General features: G+C 42.2%; 2 protein-coding genes and 2 non-coding genes across 7 annotated transcripts; 1 reads left to right on the top strand and 3 right to left on the bottom strand.

Moving 5' to 3' along the window:
* Positions 1–2800: 2800 nt before the first annotated feature.
* thap12b (THAP domain containing 12b) lies at positions 2801–7933 on the bottom strand. The gene is made up of 5 exons (XM_035155286.2): positions 7239–7933; positions 6101–6221; positions 5908–6015; positions 5753–5789; positions 2801–5634 (listed from the first exon to the last, which is right to left on the bottom strand). Exons 1-5 carry the CDS (start codon positions 7325–7327, stop codon positions 3560–3562), a joined length of 2430 nt encoding a protein of 809 aa, XP_035011177.2. The 5' UTR covers positions 7328–7933; the 3' UTR covers positions 2801–3559.
* Positions 7934–8313: 380 nt separating this feature from the next.
* On the top strand, positions 8314–8385 carry trnap-agg. The gene has a single exon. It is a non-coding gene; the product is annotated as a tRNA-Pro (tRNA).
* A 252-nt stretch (positions 8386–8637) lies between these two features.
* Positions 8638–8709, bottom strand: trnap-cgg. The gene has a single exon. It is a non-coding gene; the product is annotated as a tRNA-Pro (tRNA).
* A 159-nt stretch (positions 8710–8868) lies between these two features.
* dyrk1ab (dual-specificity tyrosine-(Y)-phosphorylation regulated kinase 1A, b) lies at positions 8869–20756 on the bottom strand. 4 transcript variants are annotated; one of them, XM_035154010.1, is made up of 12 exons: positions 19913–20756; positions 18030–18098; positions 16190–16386; positions 15900–15992; positions 15573–15761; positions 15179–15326; positions 14793–15079; positions 14491–14637; positions 13978–14118; positions 13530–13833; positions 13041–13165; positions 8869–12550 (listed from the first exon to the last, which is right to left on the bottom strand). In XM_035154010.1, the coding sequence occupies exons 2-12, from the start codon at positions 18037–18039 to the stop codon at positions 11963–11965; spliced, it is 2229 nt and encodes a 742-aa protein (XP_035009901.1). In that variant the 5' UTR covers positions 18040–18098; positions 19913–20756; the 3' UTR covers positions 8869–11962. The 4 variants fall into 4 exon arrangements, with proteins under 4 accessions (XP_035009901.1, XP_035009902.1, XP_035009904.1 ...); XM_035154011.1 differs by lacking the exon at positions 18030–18098; XM_035154013.2 differs by lacking the exons at positions 18030–18098; positions 19913–20756 and adding an exon at positions 19050–19904.
* Between the last annotated feature and the right edge of the window lie 292 nt (positions 20757–21048).

Here is a 21048-nt window from a genome sequence, read left to right as displayed (position 1 = left end):
TTCACCCTCAGATACACGCACATGGCCACACCCAATTAATTCACATCACCGTAAGGGAATTGGAGAATGTGCTGAAGAAAATGGGAAATGTTGCGTGTAAAGAAAAGATTGAATGAGCTACAAACAATGAAAAACATCAGGAAAACGAGGATGACGTTCAGTAGAATGCACCAAGGACAAATAGTCCTTTTCATTTTAATCAAACTGCACCAAATTAAAAACACTCACAGATATCACTCCCCTAAATATGAAAATTTAATGGGTTCTTCCCTGACGCAAAACAAGTCCTTTCACCAAGAATCGTGAATATCCCTGATTATTTTTCATCAAACCCATGAATTATTCACTGGGAAATTGGAGAAAATAATAAAAGAACAAACACCTTATGTGACAACGTTATAGAAAGTAACAAAATAATTCCTGGATCCACCCCAAAATTCAATAGGTTCTTTCTTGGCTTATGTCCCGTTCCTTCCATGACCTTTGTCAAACAAACAACGAACATGGGCGGAAACATTACCTCCTTCGTTCAGTTAAGTAAAGAATCAATAGAATAAGTAATAAATCAAGTAAATTGATTAGAAATGTTGATTAAGTTCAGTCAACTGAGTGTGTGTCTGTAGCCACCTGGTGCCAAGAGCTCAGTCTGGATCATTCCTGCGATCACAGCAGCCTCGACGCATGTATATATATATTATATACATGTAAATCACTCAGTGATGTAAACCCCGATAGCAATTGCATCCCTCAGCCTCTGAAACCTGGTGTCCAAGGTTACCGTTTCCCTGGTAACCAAGAAGCGGGATGCTGCTGTGTGCTGGGTGTAAAAGGAATAAAGTTCGACTGGAGGAAGGAGGAGATGTGAGGGAGTTGACACAGACAAGTTTGGGTGAAAGAAAGGACCTTTCCGCAGGTTCTTCTCGTCCATGGGCAAATTCTTGAGGAAGAGATTTAGGGACCTGATGGACTCAAATCCCAAATAAAGAGTGCTACCTTGCATATGTATTATAACAGATTGCACGTTGCACAAAATGCTGACAACTCATTTTTCATGATGTTTAAATGCTGCACCGTAAACTCTGATGTGTGTGTGTGTGTGTGTGTGTGTGTGTGTGTGTGTGTGTGTGTGTGTGTGTGTGTGTTTTGGGGCCCCCCACGATACAGGAGTGGATAGATATAGTAAATGACATTTATGTTATGGAAAGGATTACTTTTTAAAAGTTACGTAACTAACGTAAAGTAACGTAACCAACGCAAAGTAACGTAACTAACGCAAAGTTACGTAAGTAACGTAAAGTAACGTGCGTAACCTAAAGTAACGTGCGTAACGTATAGTAACGTAAAGTAACGTGCATCGCGTAAAGTAACGTAACGTAACGTAACGTAACGTAACGTAATAGCGTGCCGAAACGTAACGTACAGTAACGAAACGAAACGTAACGTAACATAAAGTAAAGTAATTGTTTTATTTGTCCTCTTTATAGATGTTTTTTTTCATTATAAATTCATTATTAATCTTTCCTCCCTCAAGTTAGAAATATCAGCTTCAACGTGACGGAGCGGGAGGCTCAGCTGGCTCTGAGGAACAAAACGGGCCAGAGCCGCCTGTGGGGACTCGTCATCGACACAGGAGAGTATTCTCGTGGCTTCTGTCAGAACTGGGTTGAGTTCCTCACCGTGACTGATGCTTCAGTCTCTCCTCGCTCCAGCCTCACTGACTTGGTCTAGTTTCACTTTATACTTTATCCTGATCACAGACTGTTAATGCAGCATGTCTGAAGAACTTCATCTCTAGCATTGCCTTGGATTTATCAGCTGATGACTTCCAATGCTCACTGCATTCCACCCTCTTTAATATCAAACATCACAAACTGTCTTTAACTCGGAAATAAGTTGCAGGGGAATTATCAAGTGTTGGTCAGTGTTAACTGTTTCAAAAAGTACACACTACATGTTTGTTGAATTGTCGTTTATGAAATGAAGCTGCAGGCACTGCAAAATGAAATAGGAAAATAATAAAAAACTTCTGTGTAGATGTCATCAGGCCGTGACTCTTGTCTTACATGTCTAGTTTGGACTCGATTGGACCAAATATGTCCGAGATACAGAACCTTGTGTTTTGATGGCGTGTAATCAAACTTTGATGCCACGCCACGGTCACACTGTGTGACGAAAAATCGATCTTTGAGGTAGTTTTCATCTCCATCTTGTTGTGATGACACGCATCTCCATATGAAGTTGATCTGATGAAAGCCCTGGGACAAGTACATCAAAGTAAAAATGTGGAAAATGGCCAATATGGCCACTAAAGTCAAAATGGCGGGCTTCCTGTTGCTTTTTTCCAATTGCACCTCTGACCTTTTTTGTTTGTCTGGTCATGATACACCTGGGCTACGATTTTTGTGAAGATCGGTGAAAGCTAACTGAGGGGCTTTTCCTTAGATGGCGCTGTTGAGCCATTTTTCCACGCCCATTTCAAATTACTCCAGAATACAATTACTTTTTGGGGTTTTGAATTCCCTGCAAACTTTGGTAACAATTTGAGCATGTCTAGGCCCCGAAAAAGCCCCAAAAGGGAAATACAAATCCTTGGAAATACAATAGGGCCTCCCACCGGAGGTGCTCGGGCCCTAATAAAAGTTTGCATGCACCTGGGAGAAAATCACAAGATTAACAAAATTATGAGAAAATAAAATAATGAGAAGATACAATTTGGTATAAATCTGACTAAAATGTGTTTGAATGTTTGTGAATATTTCGAGAGGCAGAAAAAAAAAAAAAAAAAACATCACCACAAACATTTAAAACTTGAAACTGCTACATCCAGACGTGTGTCACACTTTTTAATACACCACCAGAGAAATGTGTCACTTTACAACATACCACAAGATTTTTTTAACGGTTTCAGTGAGAATACATCTCAATATACTGGGCTACATAACTATCAGAGATATGTCACACTATGCTTACAAGAAAAAAAATGGCTTCCGGCTGGAGCTCATTCAGCTGATATCGGTGTAACTGCTCCCTCTGGTGCTCCTCCTGCCTCACAGTCACTGGAAGAAAAGAATCACTGTCCTGTAGATCAACAGGGCTGCTTGTGTTCATCAGGTGGTTTGATTTAAAAACACACAATAAAGAAAGGCTGAGTGTGAATGAGCTACAAAATATTATTCATGAAGATCACAGTATTATTATGGAGGCGGCTGAAGTATAACAGCCCAACACAGATGCAAAAAATAACTATTTACAGATCATGTTTTGTGGCGTGTAGAAAATATTTTAATGTTTCCCTCCTGACAAATTTGATTATTTACAAGATGAGGCTAAGATGCATCTCAATACACTAATGTTTTCACCACATACAATCAGAGCAACGGATTTCTTGGACACCTCAGATCTTTTAACATTTAACGTTAAATCCACACAAATATTCAAGTGTAAATGCAGCAAAATACACAAGAGCGATCAAAGCACGACATCTTTACGACTGACGGCAAAAATCAGTGCCATTCATTTCTGTCCCAGATATAGATTATTTAAGGTCATTATGATTCCATCAAAGAATCGTCCTCAGTCGCCGCTTCCTCAGTCGCCGCTTCCTCAGCCGCCGCTTCCTCAGCGCCCTCGCGCCCTTCCTCAGCCGCCGCTTCTCAACGCGCTTCTCAGCCGCCCCTTCCTCAACCGCCGCTTCCTCAGCCGCCCCTTCCTCAACCACCGCTTCCTCAGCCGCCCCTTCCTCAGCCGCCGTTTCCTCAGCCGCCGCTTCCTCAGCTTCAGGGTCATCCTCTGAATAGAGTCTGCAGTATTTGTCTACCATGACGTCCAGGTCGTGTTTGACGTGTGTGTTGATGTTGAGCATTGCCAGACTTCTGTTCCACTGCTTAGCGGGCATGCTGTCCAGATAAGCCTGCAGCCGCTCGCTCGCTGTGTCGCTTTTGTTTTCTTCCAGCTTCAGCACAGGTAAGGTGGAGAGCACCTTGAGAAAGGAGTTCACGTTGGGAAAGAACTTGACGTCCGGAAGCTGCAGGGTCTCGTGGATGGTGGTGGGCAGGCGCACCTCTTTGCCCCGGTGCTTCCACTTGATCCTCCAGCAGTGCAGCTCTGCCGGAAGCGTGTCTGGGTTGGGGAGGTCGTTGCGGTAAACATCCGCGTAGTTCTCCTCGGTGGTGTTGAACTTCATCTGGCCCATGACAGCAGGGACCAGTGACAGGCACTTGAGAGCTTTGAGGTTGGTGTCGGAGAACATGTCCTCCACTTCCTGCATGATGCCACGGATAACAGGGACGGTCACATACTCCTTAAAATACGACTCTGTTTGGATTTCGTCCATGTCGGCTACGCGCTGTTTCCGCAGGAACAGCCTTGGGACCTTCACAGGAACCTCCATGACACTCGCCACGCTCACGGCCTCCTCATACCAGAACTCATGGTAGACATCAATGTTGTCATTGACCTCGTTTAGTGAATGCAGCACGGCGGTTAGACTGTTGGCAGCAAAGAACACATCCAGTGTTTCCCCTTGGAGATTCCTCCCAAAAGCTCTGGTGAACGTGAGAACATTCTTCAAGATGACGATGGTGACGATGATCTCAAAGTCGAACAGAATTTCTGTGATTGAATACGCATCAGTTGTGACGCTGCCGGCAAACTTCCCATCATCATTGTCCCGAATGTTGTCCATGCACAGCAGCAGGGGCGGCAACAGATCCAGGAATATGTCAAAAGCACTGTGTTGCTGCGTCCAGCCTGAGCCACAAGCCTGTTTCACTGCAGTGACCTTGTCTTCGTTTTTCTGGTAGTGAGAGGAGACAGCGATCTCCAGCTCCTCCTGAGTGAGCGGCCGTCTGAAGAAAGCATCAACCCTCCTCAGAGTCTCCATGACAACCTGCACATTTGGAAAAGGCAGACTACTGGCCAGGTGGATGTTCAGTGACATGTGGGAGCACGGCATGCTCAGAAGCAGGGGATACTTCTCCATCAGTAAAACCGCCACAGCTTTCATCTTGGTGGTGGAACTCCCAGTGGCCTTGTGGGCCTGACCACGGCAGTCCTCCATGCTGAGCCCCCACCGGTCGGTCAGCTGGGCCTCCAGCCGCTCCACCAGCGAGGCCTCATCTCCATCGAACAGCACAAAGTCTAAAAACTCCTCCCGAAGAACGTTCTGCTGATTCACGAAGCGTAGAAACAGAGGAAGGTGCCTCTCGTTGGAGAACTCTACGAGGTCGCCCGTCACCAGGGAGAAGAAGCGACTCTCTCTCACTTCCATTATCATCTCCTCTCTCACCGTGTTCTCACACACATCCAGCAGCTGACTCTGCTGGGTCGCCGAGAGGTAGTCTGTGTTCACAGCCGTCGCCTCAAACCGCTTCTTCAGAGCTTCATCTCCGGCGTTCATGCGGTAATCTAGAAGGGCCTGCAGGTTGTTGGACTTGCGCTCAGGTTCGGTTGCTTGGTCCGCCACTAACGGGATGCTCTGTTTTGCCAACATGACCACGACCTCAAACAAGGACCTCAGGTACTCCCGGAACTCCTTCTCCTCTGTGGACAGCTGAGGTTCTTCCTCGTTGGTGCTCGTGCTGTCCTCCACTGCTGCATCTTTTTTGGACACAAGCTGCTCAATGGAGGACGCCACTGGATAAAGATAAACAAGAAAGCTCCAGTGGTCATTTTAAGTAAATAGAAACCACATTCAAATTAGCACACAATTATTTTACATTAGTGATCAAAACTACATTTCCTCTTTACTTACATCTCCTTTCTTTAATCTTTCTTAGGTCTTCTTCAGTCTGGAATTAAAAATGTAAGTCAACTCACAAAAAACAGCAACACTTTGTCAAACTATTAAGATTAAGAGGAACATTTAAAACAAACATGACAGGTGAATTTAGTAAATATTGTTCTCACAAGTTCTTTAATGCGTTTGCGATGTCTGGTGTGAGGGTTTTTGAGATGGCTCGTCAGATCAAATATGGTTGGGATGGCTGTATCCTTCAGTACCGTCCTATAGGGGCTCTGAAAAACAATAAACTCACGTAAGTCCCTTTTTGGGGATAACTGCTGCCAGGCTGATTGGTTACGGATCGTGTCAGATACTCACAGTTTTGCAAACCATGGCTGGATCAAAGTGTTTGGCGCATAATCTGTAGTGCTTGTTCAGCTGGTCCGACGTTTTCGCCTCGAGATCTGCTCTGCGGCAGTTCTCTACCCAGATTCGACATCTGCAAAAGAAAAGGAGAAACTCAGGTTTACGTGACATTTGGAAAAACTTTAACTTTATGTATCGAGAAAGTTGTTGAGTCTACATGAGTTTCTTATGAATTTGTCTCAGATACGTTCATACTAGCTTTTTGAGGGATCAGAGCGACTGTGAAAGCATTGACAGAACTAAATGCTCATCGTAAAAATGTTTTTCTTGCTTTGTATCAAACTTGACAGACTTGGTTGTAATCTTACATAACTGCAGTGTAAAGTGCAGAACACACTTTCTGGGCCCATTACCAAGATGTAACATTAGTGTTCATGTTGTAGGCCACACAAAGTAATGAGTAACCTATGAAGCAGCAACTAAATACTCTGACGGGGTTTAAACCCTGAGCCTTGATATGCAACATGAACGCTCAAGTTAAAACATTCATTTGCACAAATATTTAAATACCACTAAAAACTGATAATTTCCTTCAACAGGATTAACTGGTGTTTAACATTTGCTTTTTAAAACATCCCAATTCAAAATATTTGGAGCTGTTCTTTGGTCACAGCTCATTGCAAACTGAGCATTTTATACTTTGGCCAGTGATTTGAATTATTATTTATATTATGATTTTATAATCACAGTGGCCACCTTGAACTGTGTATTCTACATATTACAGAATAATGAATCAATAGTTGGAGCCTCTCCGGTAGTTTGCATTAGGTCCTGGGAAGTTAAGCAGAATCTTAACAAGAAAACATACAAGTGCATTTCACCCACAGCTCGTTTTGTGCTTCACTTCTCAACCATTGCAAGGAAAAAGATGAATAAATCGCACAGTGTGTTGATGGTGGTTGAGTGAACACTAGGAATAAGTCAATTTGATTTATAAAGAACCTTTTCAAAATAAAAGTTACAAGGTGCTGTAGGAAACAAACATGAAGATTAAAAACAAGAAATCAAACAATAGAAGAATAAAAACGACACAGAGGGCCAAGCAAAAACAAAGGGAACCATGATAACTAGATCCGATAATGAACTTTACCTCTCTGGGTCCCGTGGAAAACGAAAAAAGGCCAAATCGGACTGAGTGCTCTTCCGTGTACAGTTCGGGGCCGCGCAAAAATTGGGCATGATGCTTGGGCTAGGTGGTTAGCTTAGCCGAGTTAGCTGAGTATTGTCATCTGCGGACTCTTGAAGCTTCGGTCACGAACACGCGTGGACTCCTGTGGTTTTCCCTTTGAACACAGACACGCAAACTTTCGCTCACTGCACCTGAGCTCGATTAGTTTCCATAAACAACTCTGTGATCACCGGATCCACGACTCACAACACCACGGTTGAATTTTGGAGTTGATCGTTGTGGAGGATGAGGTCCCGCCCGCCAGGCATCTGATTGGACGAGCCAGAAGCAGGAGGCGCCGCGATTGGTTAGTCCATACTATACTTACATGTTTTTCTTCTTCACCCTCAAAACATATAGCGGAGGCAGCTCTTCGTAGGCGCGCTGCTGCCACCCACAGGATAAGTCACTGCATTACAGGAGCTAGCTAGCTAACAGTTTCATTACGTGTGAACGTTGCTGATTTTATATAAATGTAGAAGATGAACGCAAACTGTTAACTGTTGTTATCTGGTCATTAGTTAACTGTACAATAAAGATCAAGGCATAAGTAATCTGTGGTGATTTCTCCACCAGGTCCTCCCGCTAAACTTGGATTCGAACAGTAACGGGGACCGGACCACATCCGCTCCAGGTCTAATACATCTTTGTCGAATCTGCTGTAGATTATCAAAGAGAAACACTGTTTGAAAACACAGCGTCGGGTTTGTAACATCTTTATTCCGCTTGTGAAAAGAAGCATGTGACCGTTTGTCTTTCCTCACTCTGAGCACAAGTGAAAATAATACAAATATAAAAAGCGGGGTTTTACAATCATAAAAATACTTTAACGCCCTTTTATATCAATGAGTGGTGGAAAAAACGTAGAATCGGCGGCTATCACGTGTGTTTCCATTATGAAACAGAAGCTGACTGTGACTCAGGGAAACTGTTACTGTTCTACAGCGGGTCTTTCCACCCATAATACAACACGAGGGTCTTTTTCCTGCAGTAGCACGGCTCGTTGGTCTAGGGGTATGATTCTCGCTTAGGGTGCGAGAGGTCCCGGGTTCAAATCCCGGACGAGCCCTTACTTTTTGAAAGGATCCACCGCAAAATCGCTGTTTTGTGTGAGTGAAGCTCTGAAGGACGAAGCCTCTGGTGTCAGCTCTGATCCTCAGAGAATCACAGGGTTTTGCAACTGGAAACACTGGAAACGTTCAATCTCCTTCAAAATGACGACACACGTTTTCTTTGTTAGTTCCACTGATGTATTTTAGATGCACATTTAAAAAAAACCAAAAAAAAAAACCACTGTTAGTCAGTGGAAGTAAAATAAAGAGGGCTCGTCCGGGATTTGAACCCGGGACCTCTCGCACCCGAAGCGAGAATCATACCCCTAGACCAACGAGCCTAGACGACCCTTACCACAGTAATACATATTATCAATCTTCACCATGTGATGTACACTAACCTCATACGGTTTCACTTTTCCGTCTTTGTAAACTAACGTATTTTGCTGGATAGGGTTTATATTGGATTCGTAAGAGAACAATAAAGACACGCAGAGCAATTCAATTAACTTCTTTTTATATATCATACATAAGACTGTCTTAATATAATACAAAGGGCATTGTCATAAACACAGCAAAGTCTTGACTAGATCTTACAATCTGTGGATACATGGACTTATCCTTTCCCCCATGCTGTTCAATTCTATAGTGCATGTTGCATGTACAAAAAAAGTGAAAAAATGTGGAATCAAAAAAAAAAAGAAAGAAAAAGAAAACAAACAAAAAAAAGGATAAATCCAAATTAAATAAGAGGATTTCAACTTCTGTTGGGTGTTCAGATATGTCAACAAGTATACGTGTTTGTGTGTAACCCACAAACTGAACAGGCTTATGAAAGATGGAACCTTTTTTCAACCATGTGCTTCTCATATAACCAAAAAGTAAGGTTTGTGATGTACATGCACTTACAATATACCCTGTGAAAATTATTAAGGTTTGAAGATCTAGCTTTCCCTGTTTGATTCAAACCCTACCTCATAGTGTTGTCCTGATGTAGTCAAGTACCTTTGCCAAAAGGCAAGGTTTTGCCACTAAGAAAACAGGAGTTCCTGCCCACTGAATGGTCACCAAATTGACAAACATAATCAACATACCAGCAGGAGCAAGGTAGTGAGTTCTATACTTCCTTTATTAAAAAAATATAAATATATACATAAATTCTATTTCAACTATTAAAAAGGGGCTGCATTTCATGACAACTGCTCTAAATAAGAGGTCAATCAGCATGATCTGAAATAGGCGCACACTTACGAGTCACTGCAGTCAATTTTTTTTTATTTTTCAGTCTTTATTTTTGGAATGTTTAGTACCAGTATGAGTGCCAGTCATAAAACCACTGGCGATTTCTAAATGTCTCAAATTCTGCGGGGTATGAAAAATGATTGCAAATTTGCAATTAACCTTGACATCCAGATAAAACCCCAATCTCAATATAGGTAGCTTTACATTTTGTTTGTGGAAATACCAAGCAGGATTTCTTATGATGGTTTCCCCTTTAAAATGACAACAGCAATACCTGTGGCCTGCCCTTAATTTGAATGGTGGCTGTGGGCAGGTTTTTTTCTATCCAATTTTCAAAGCTGATAAAATGAGCAACAGAAGAAAGAAAGCACTTCAAACTCCCTGATATAAAAAAAAAAAAAGAATCTGGATATTGACTGTAATGTTTTGAGGACATGCATGTCTGCCTAGGCAAAGCATGTGATTGTGGGCTGATGGACACCCTTTCCCTTTGAATAGGACAACAATCATGGGGATCTGCCCTACCAAATCAGAACAATGCCATTCAACACAAACTGATTTGCCACAATTATCTTAACGCTGCCAAGACAATGACATTAAGTCTTGCTTCATGGCAGAAACTAGCCAAGTTGACCAAATGATGTATGAAAGGCAGCAAAACCCTTTGAAATAGTATGATGGGGCAAAAGAAAAACGACGACACAGAAATAGAACGCATTAGTCTCCTTTTTTTTTTTTTTAAACCATCAGCTTCTATCTTGCTACTCCGGAGCCTGCAGAGTAACTACCAAATTCTCTAACATACCAAGTTTTAAAAGACTCCCAAAATAATCTACCAATTAATATGGAAACAGTTTTGGTAAAACGTTGCAAACAAATCTGGCCAGAATACACAATAGCCAACGGTCTCAACAACGGTCTCCAGTTTTGCTAAAGTAAAATATTGCAGCTGTTTGTATTGACGTTAAAATAAGATCTTGATAAACTTTGCGTCAAAGTGGTGAACTGCTACATTATTGGTTACAGACACCTATATGCTATAAAACAACTGCTTTGGTATAAAAACATATCCAAAGGGAAAATAAATTCTTGTAAAATTCACAGCATAATTTGAGGAGAAAAAAGGCAGTCACTTAACTCGTTTTTTTCTTCAGTTTCCATGTTTTGGATGGAGAGACTTGTGCAGGTGGTTCTGATGAGGAACTACATGCAAAAGGGGAAAATAACAAAACATAAAAGGGTAGACTCTGGAATAGATAGTTCTTTCCACTGCAAAATCCTTAACCAGTGAATAAGATTCTCAAGGAAGTAATGTTTAGGAGGTTGTTGTGTACAATAAGACCCTGTTATGTGGGGCCCTGCTGAAGAAGTAATCTTTGTCGAGAAAGGCCTCAAATTACCATTCTTATTTACCTTTTCTAAGTTGTTTTAATTTCCTTAAAGAATTAAGGGCTGTCTAGAGAGAAAAATAGAGAAAAGCCATCTTAATTCAAATGATAATGTCCAGCTCCATCCCACTCCAAGTCCATGAGTCATAAGGCCAAAGGGTTATCTAGAACCAGCCACTGACTGTCTTCCTCTCCCTGGGCTGGATCCTTTCGTCTCCCGTGCCCATCGCTGCTCTCGTCTGTGCCGGGCCCGGTCGCAGCTCGCAGGACTACGGGGCCTCTAGGCCTGAGGGGTGGTGCTTCCCTCTCCTTTGACCCGGTCGGTGTCAGTATCCACCTGCGGGTTTCTCTTCTCCGACCGGCCAGCACACGCTATAGGGACTCCACTCCACTGCCGTGTGCTTCCCTTCGACAGAGTTACACAATACCGACCAACAACAAGAAATATCACCGCAAACACTTCCCCTCATTGTCAAGCTACAGGATTTACAAGCAGCTTTTACGTGAAATTTTCACTTAAAAGGGCAAAATAATTAAGAACCAGTGGAACAGTAATGTCAGGCAGTCCACATTTTGAATCGAAAAAGGACGCCAAGCATTTCATCACCAACAGCTACCTGCAAAACAGCTTCAAACTTCGCTCTGAAATGCTCCTTAGAAGATTTTGCCACATAATACCATATGGTGATTACTTGGTGGTTACATGAAACTGGTGAAATGGTAAGATGGATGTCTCAATCTCACTATGGTTATTCCGCAGTATTATTTTGTGCCTAATGATTGCAAAAGAAAAACTGATGAAAATTACATATATACTTTTTAACAAAGATTTTTCTCTGTAGTAGCGGTTCAGTGATATCTCCCTTCTGACGTGAGCAGCTTTTGTTCTCAACACACCTTGTAGTAAAAAACACCACCTTAAAAATGACGCACAGGGGGAACACACAGCCAAATGTCAGTGCAGTCACGAGCTGGCCATAGAACTCTGCTGCACACACACTCCAGTCATTGGAGACTCCTCCCGGTCCATGCCCTGCCTCATGCCCAGGTGGCCTTCCGCTAGGTAGTGGGCAGGCCCTGTGTTCGTGCCCATGGAGAATGCAGGGTGCGCTGCCATGCCAGTCTCCTGCCGTGGGTTCGAGAAGGCACCTAGCCCCATACTCAGCCCACCATTCTGACCAAAGTCAAGGGCTCCGGCGGGCAAATGGCGGAGCTGGTAGGCCTGGTTGCCATGGTTCCCAGTGGAAGAGGACGATGTAGAGGAAGAGGAGGCAGAGGAAGACAGGGAGGTCATGGACAGATGGCCATGAACCACTTCCATGGAGTCCTGTGTTGAGGAGCTGTGTGTCGGGGAGGTGTAGTGGCGAGGGCGTGGCCGCGTAGCCATCATCGGCCCGTGGTGGTGATGAGCATGTGAGTGGGGATGCAGGGCCTTAGGGTGCTGAGGGGGAACATGGAAGGTGGTTTCCTGGACTGGGTGTGTCTCTCCAGTGACCGACTCTGGTCCAACGCCACCTCCCCACACCAGCGGGGGTGGGTAAGGCTGTCTTGCCTGTCAATGTCAAGCACATAACAAAGTCAGTTGTAGAATACAGCTGCATAGTTTTTCTAGCCTTGAGGCAGTGATGCTCAACTGTTACCACATAACATTGAAATAGACTTAATTTCAGTACAATGAAATAAAAGTTGACATGTTTGTCAACTGACACACAATCACACCCTTCATAACATTTAATTTCAAGACTGCAGTTTTAGAATTCTAAGAATATTAATCCTGTCTTACATAAGAATCTGCCAACAACAGTAAACCAAACATTTTAAAGCACATATTCATTTGTCTTTTAGATTTGTTCTGAAGAAAAAATGTAATCTTAAATCATGAGTAAAACTTCCTTATGCTGCTGTGTCGTTTGCAAATTTCCTCTATGGAGGATCAATAAAGGTACATCTTCTCCTAAAACTACAAATATCCATTGACTTCCACCACAATATGTCCACTCAGTATCAGATCAAATTCAGATCCCTCCATCGAACTCACTGACCTGTGGGCAGAGGCTGTCACCATCGATGGCAGGCAGGGCCGTGCCGAAGTGTCCTCCACTGTGCAAGTGGTGATGGGTAGGGTCTGATCTTGCTCTGCCACTGGTACTTGTCCCAGATGATCCTCCTAAGGGTTAAACAAGGTGTCAAAAGTGCAGCCTCAACAACAACACATTAAATATATCAAATGCTACAATAAGATTCACTCATGTTTATCAAAACATACAACACATGTTATGACTCAAAGTTTCACAATGAAATAGATTTGAATCATTTGAAAGTTTCTCTTTCTGGCTTATAATTTGCTTCAGTTCACAGCATTGATATCAGGTTCCACAAGAGTCAACACCCCTCTTACTGAAAAGATAATCGTACTGTTGTGATATGATATATGTCACATCTTATCCTAGACCACAAGAACTGACAGATCAATGTTTCACTACATTTAAGGACAAGGGAACAGGTGCCCAATGTTTTTAGATGGGAGTTACCTGAACTAGAGGAGGTGCTGGAGGTGGTTCCTGAAGACTGGGACTGCTCTAATGCGGGGCTTGTAGACACGCTGCTGCTTGTATTGGTCCCCTCATCCGCAGTCTTCTTGAAGAAGCTGTGCTGCAGGGCATAGTAGGGCTGGATGCGGCTCTTGGGGTCATAGTCCAACATCCGGAGGATCAGGTCCTTGAACTTCAAGTAGTCAGCAACAGCATGGCCAGACTCCCCTGCCCTCCGGCCACCTGGACCCCCTGTCTCCACACCCAGGATGGAGTGGAGCTTCCGTGAGGCTGGAGGCTTATACTGTTAAGGCAAAGTGCACAAAGATTAGGAGATTTACTCATCAGAGACTACAGCATTTCATGTCACAATCTACCTTGGTTTTAACGATAATCACAAAGCACAAATTTTGTTTGAAGGCCAAGTTAAGCAAAGAACTGAGCTCACCCTTTTGCCATCTTTGGTCTTCTTTACACTCCATGTACCATCCGAAAGCTTCTCAAAGAACTTCCTGGCTTTTGGGGCTAGGTCCATTATGTGATTAGGTGGGATACCAAGAACCTCGACTATTTTGTTCATCTGGTCCACCTGTGGAAAATGTTATCAATCAAGTTACATCTTCATGCAAGCATAGGTACGTATCAGGCAGAACTGCAAAAATGTACATTGTAAACCTATAACTTTACATAAGACAGCTTGACTTAACTGTTTTAAACCCAGTATGTAAAGTTAAACATCCTTAAATGTTCTATGATAATTTAAAAAACATTTAGCTTCAGACAAGTAGCTACAATGTCAAACAGAATGTTAAGGGTTGACAACTGGGAGATGTGTGATATGTTTTTAACTTCACTTCTAAAATTTGGAGGTGTACATGATCTTATTTAAAAGCTGCAGTTGCAATTCAAAGAGTGACACAGAACGAAACAATTTGATTGGTAATATTTCAGTTCCTTTCACCTCATTGGCTCCGCTGAAGAGAGGCTCTCCAGTGTGCATCTCTACCAAGATGCAACCCAAGGACCACATGTCAATGGCCAGGTCATAGGGCATTCCCAGCAGCACCTCTGGGGAACGGTAGAAGCGACTCTGGATATATTGGTATATCTAAAAAAAAAAGAAGACACAGAAACTCAGTCTCATCATTTGCTTAAAAACTCTGAATTGCCTGTTAAATACACCTGATCTTTACAGGCAACATCACACACATCAATGGGACATTTTGCATTTAATTGTTGATGAGGAAAACTGCCTCAACTTACCCTTTGTCCCAGTTGGCATGAGCTGCCAAAGTCCACTATTTTGATGGCACTCCGCTTGGGGTTGCAGAGGAGGATGTTCTCAGGCTTCAGGTCACAGTGGATGATGCTGAGCTCAGGCGTGGCCAGGAAGAGCAGCGCCGTGCATAGCTGCTGGGCAAACTTCCGGGTGAGGTTGAGTGAGACGCCACGGAAGTTGGTATTTCGGAGCAGGTCATACAGGTTATATGAAAGCATCTCAAACACGAGGCAGAGGTGGTTCCGAAACATGAAGTGACGCTTTAGGTGAACTGCAGAAAATCAAATTTTACGCATGTTAGTCAGATACAGGAAAAGCCTTTCAATTTCCTTAATATGTCTTATCAAATCAAATTTCAAGAGTAGATTACCGATGTAGTATTTCATCTCGGTATCATGTTTGTTCATGAGCTCTAGCAGGCGCACTTCAATCTGGGCTTGATTGAGGAAAGCTTTCTTGTTCTTGATGATCTTAATGGCAACCCATTCCTGCTCTGCCCGGTCATATGCTTTCACAACCTAAAAGATTCAAAGAAAACAGTCATTTTTAATGTTACCCAAAATTAGATTCAAACTGCTTTGTTAACTATAGATATTAACACTTCTGCTTTTAAGTGCAAATGAAAAACTGTCAGAAAGCAGCATTGAATATTTCAGTTATTGATTCAGACAAAAATAAAAACCATCATGTGATCTTCAAATTAAAGACAACTTCCTCGGTCACATGTAATCAAACCAAGTTGTGTGTAATTTTGAATTAAGTACCTGTCCAAACGATCCTTTTCCTATCAAGGAATCAATCTCATAACGGTCCATCCACTTCTCCCCATTCTTGACGATGTAGTCATAGTTATCATCGTCATAGCCATCATTAAAGACTTTCCTCTCTTTTTTGTGACTGGAGTCTTCACCCTGACCCTGTTGGTGCCGCCGCTTCTTTTTTGCATAATACACCTATAAATAAACAAAACAATACATATGATCACACATGAATTCATATTGGTTTTCATTTACAAAGTTTCAGTTACTTTATTTCTTCCAATAAAAAAAACAGATGATAGCGATAGATGTACATAATAAAAATAAACTAACCTCATTGATGTGTTTGTATGTTTTGATAAGGTCAATGGAGAGCTTCCTCAGGGGAGCTGAAGTTGGGTCACGAAAGCACTGGGGCATGTGCCTCTGAAGTATCAAAAGGGAGATGCAGAACATTTCATAAACAAACAATAAGCAGAGTCCTTTTGTTAGTAACAGGCTTTGGTTAAGTCTTCTATGACATTAATTAAATATACTAGCACAATTATTTGCATTCTTATTCTTTCACCGCACATTAAAACTGAAAGAAATCAAAGAGCTGGGGCAGGGTACGGTAAGTGTACCTGATTGGCAGTGAGCTGTGGTGTCTGGTCGCTGTACGGTAAGACCGTAACAGATTGGTCAGTGCTTGGCTGGTGGCGGTCACTGTACTGCTGGTGCGTATGGGGCATTGGAGCAGCCATCTGAAGACCAGCAGTGTGTAAAGAAAAAGAGGGCGCAAGCCGGACGGACGAAGGTTTGCATGCTGAAGTCTCTCCTCCTGGAAGAAATGACACTTCTATGAATTGTATCCTTAACTCAACAGTATATATATATATATAACACAACAGACAAAGGAGGAAAAGAGGTAATAATCCTAATCTAAAACTACTGTATTTCCTCCACAATAAAGGCCTCAAAATAAAGCAGGAAAAGAAATGTGTCACCTATTGTACAGATATAATATGATATATTATCTGTTCTAACCAGTGAGAATTTTCAGCAAAAAAAAATTCATTGTGGAAAGAAATATATATGCAAAGTGAAAATTATGCATTTGTAATATTTACATTTATGTTGAAATGATCAAGCTAAGGCTTTAAAACAGACATGATCACAAAAGATGTTGAAATGAAGAACAAGGATTAATTCATTGTTAAGAGAAATGTCAGGTTAATGCATAGTGTCTTTTGTTAAATCTGTTAAGTCATAAAAATGCATCAAAGGACAAGCACAAAATAAAATATAGCAGTAATATATCAACCTTTGTGAAGAAAAAGGAGCAAAACAGCAGCTTTAACAGTGAAAAGGGGTGAAAATGAAGCATCTCCACACTGTACAGTGAATCATCCTTCATTTTAAGCCAGAAGGAATCAAAAAATTATTAAATAGCATGTTCAGCTATCAGCATCTCTCACCAGACAACACAATTCACCAGTGCTACACAGTAACCACTATTCAGAATCCCAGCAACAGCACCTAATTAGCATAGCCTATCACCACAGAGATACAGCGTGATTTGGCAAGCCCATCAATGCACAGACCAATCACAACGCAGTATGCAAATAGCCTACTTTTGTTGCCAGGGCAGAGCTGCTCCCATTTTCCAATGAGAAAACAAGAAATAAACAAGAAATAAAATTGAACTTTGGCACACTTAGACGCTGCTTTCAACACAAGAGCCTGACAGCAAAATAGCTGCACAGCCCAAAACCTGCACTCCATCCGAGAGCGTTAGAAAGCTGACCCAGCTTTGGAAAAGGAGAAAATACACATCCACTGACAGAAAGAAGAGAAACTGTAAGGTGATAGAGCACAAGCAAAGGCTGTATTTTAAGAACCTTAACCGTTTCGTTATATTATATTATATAAACACAAACATATATATATATATATATATACACACACACACATTTATATATAAATGTATATATATATATATATATATTTATAAATTTTTATATATAAATATAATTTATATATATTTTTTTTTTATAAAATCTAATGTTGTAAAAATAGACTCAGCTATAATATATATATAACTACTTCAGTTAAATAAGGTAAATCTTAAAGAATTTATTCAAATCGTATTTTATACACATATTAAATCCAAAGCACTAAAATGACCAGACAGATTTGTCATGATGACTAGTGTGCCTTAGATCTGCGAATGATGTCAAACCAATTTTAATCACTCTGAGCTCTGTCATCAAATAAGAAAGTTCAACTGAATTAATGGAAATATTTAATCGTTAATATACTTAGTATTAATTTCCCATTCTTTGACTTTTACTCTCCTTGGGATGAGAAAGATGTGTGAGTTTAGCTGCCTAATTCACAACAGCAAAATAAGAGAATGAGAAGAAGTTATTAAGAGCACCGCTTTCCCCCAATAGGGTTAAGGCTTAATATATAGCAGCTAACCTGGATGCATCGTCTCCTGAAAAATTCATATCATCCTGGGAGGAGAGTCCAGCAGCAAACCACAACCCACTACAAAGAATTAAAACAGATCATTATCAATGTGCATCTTTGGTGGGTTTTAACTTCATGGTGGCTAAACTTTTTTGAGAAGAAGGGACAGAGGATCCCTAAAGAGCAGGGACACCCCTAAACTTTTAAGAGTGTACTTGGGTAATTGTATGAAGTCTTGGGTTTTTAAAAAATAATGCTAAAATTAAAAAGGTAAGCTGATTGTGGATCACTGATTAGAAGCAGTAAGTTCCCAGACAATTAACTTATAAAAACACAAAAGATCTATGGTGAAACTGATAAGATAGATAGCTGAAAAAGAGAGGCACAGACAATATATTACATGTTTTAAAATATTGTGGCCTTAATAGCACTGGATCTCCTCTCAGAACGTCCAATGACTTCTATATTACAATGAACTTTAAGAGCTGAAATATACTTTTGAAAATGTGGTAGTCCAACTGGCCCAACTGAAAATATTGTACCAGATTATGCAAATTGACAAAGAACTACAAAAAGTTTGGTTTGAGCCCATTTTACTAACACAAAACCTAAGATGACTATAGGGAAAATGTGACATCTTAAGAATCACTAACCCTGATGGGAAAATTAAGGCTGTATTTAAGCACAAAGCCATTTTGCAAGCCCACTTGTAGCTTTGTACTCTCCCTTAAAACGTTTGATTAGTCTTCATTTTCAGTACTGACATATGAACAGTTCCTTTCCTGGCTCGACTCATCATGGCATCAACGGGCCTATTTAGGTGTAAATATAACGACAGCTAGCTTGCTATTGGTAGCCGTATCATATCATAGGTGATGGCTAAAGATCTCTGTAACGAGCCTGTGTGTCATCTTCTCACGCCCAAATGATTAGATCCATGCCGAAGCTGAATCAAATGTAACCGATCCAAAACAATTAAAAGCCTAACGGTCTTCTTTAACGACGGAGCCCGGGTAGCTCTGTACTTACAGATGGGGTAGAGATCGTCATGGTTGGAATTTAGAAAGCATATTCAGTATTAATCTGCGTCCTCTCCTGCTACATATCGTTGGCGTTTGCTCCCAATCCCTCGCATAAATGACAATCGCATCCAGGCTCTCGTTACCGTTAGCAGACTAATGTTAACTAGCTAGCGTTGTCGTCGTTAACGTTACCCTGAAAAACTGCGGGACAAGCGAGCACATCTCTCACCAATCCAGCGTTAACGTTAGCTAGTGACGCTGTGTTCAGCCATCGGGTTGCGGGGCCCATTCAGCTGGTTCGTCAACAAGTCAACGTTAACCATTAGCCAGGTTAGCCGAATTAGCTACCAGGCATTAGCCAGGTTAGCTAGGTGAGCTTCCGTACTGTATAAATCTGAAACCCAAACTACACCTATGATGTTAATACAATGAGGCATTGCACTGACAGTGACTCGAGCGGAGCAGTTAGCTAACACGCAACATTTGCCTCAATCGTACAATGACAGTGTCTAATATCGCGGAGTTAACGTTAGCTGTAACGTTAACGCCGTGCCAGCATGACTCTCCGCCAAAGCCCACACAATCCGCTGTACCCTCTAGTCCACAGCCAGCTGGAAATCAGCTCCCGTCTAACATCAAAATTAGTCCGTTGACCTACTGACTGGAAGCAAATGTTACCGCTGGCTTCAGTGGAGTCGGCGCCGCCACAAAATGTTAGCTAGCCGCCATACCATAAGCTACCATTCTCAACTTCACTGTCGCGTCCATCATGGTTTACCGTTCGCGTTACATATAGTGTGCATCTGCGAAAGCGCTAACGTGAGACGATGGGCAGACGAATGTCAAAGAAAACAGTTTATAGATGCTCACCTCTGATGGCACGATCTTCATTTAAAGTCCAATAACCTGTATGATGAGGAAACTTATCCAGCTTGAGCTTCTCCCCTCCCTGCACGGTTAGCGAGTAATGTTAACGTTAAATCCAATGCCCGTCCTCTGGCCGGCAAACTCTAAAATAATTCACCAGCCAGATTCAATACGCGTTTCATGTCCAAAGCTCCGGTGAACAACATCGGCGATCGAAGCAAGTTAGACTAACGTTACCATCAGCTGTTGACTAGCACCATGCTAACGTTAACTAGCACGCATATCTTACTAGCTAACCCTAGCGAACTGGCTAGCTAGTTGACAAAATGAACGCAGCTAACATTAGCTACCTGCCCGGGCTAGCTGTAGCCTATCTGGCTAGCCCGAAGCTAACGATTCTAGCCACCGCTAAATAAACGTTATGCCAAATTGCGATTTGACGTCGTCTTTGCGAATCTAGCGTCGGCCGCTTCGATAAACACGACAATGCGGTCGAGCGCCGAGTATTTCCAACGCGAAACAGAAGCCGTGTCCTCTGATAATTTTGGTTAGGAATTTTGTGTCAATTTTCACAAAATGGCGCGCGGTCCAAACCTGCGCAGTGAACCGGCCCGGTGGACCAGAGACACGGACAACTGAGTTAGTGCGGCGCCGCCTAATTATTTCAGCTATGTTAAAACGTCGGCCTCTCGGTCCTCCTCATCCGATCCACTGGACGCATCTCGACACCCCAAAACGTCAAATATACATCCACTGACAGCGTTATTCCGGCGGGAAGGGAGAACATTTGAAAAGACTGAGCTGGGGAAAAAAAACCCTCCTGACAAAATGGCGATGCTCTAGCTTGTTGCCATGGCAACTGTCAATCAAAAAAAAAAAAAAAAAACCAAGTGCCCGGATGTACCAATGACGAATAAAATCTCCCTGGTCCGAGTTACAGGACAACACGCGACTCCAGCGGCGCAGCTCATCGCGTCTGATCATCACCTCTGATCATCACCTCTGATCATCACCTCTGCTCAGCTTCACTCTGAGAAACACTCACAGCTTTCAGCTCTCACACTTTGTGACATACAAACAGATCCGACTGGGAAGAGATCTGTGTGATTCTCTGCTGTTTCCCACTGTGCTGTCAGGGG

The sequence above is a fragment of the Hippoglossus stenolepis genome, chromosome 4, assembly GCF_022539355.2.
Source record: "Hippoglossus stenolepis isolate QCI-W04-F060 chromosome 4, HSTE1.2, whole genome shotgun sequence".
NCBI classification, from domain to species: domain Eukaryota; kingdom Metazoa; phylum Chordata; class Actinopteri; order Pleuronectiformes; family Pleuronectidae; genus Hippoglossus; species Hippoglossus stenolepis.
Note: the sequence above shows the minus strand (reverse complement) of the source record. Positions and strands in the feature narration are given on the sequence as shown.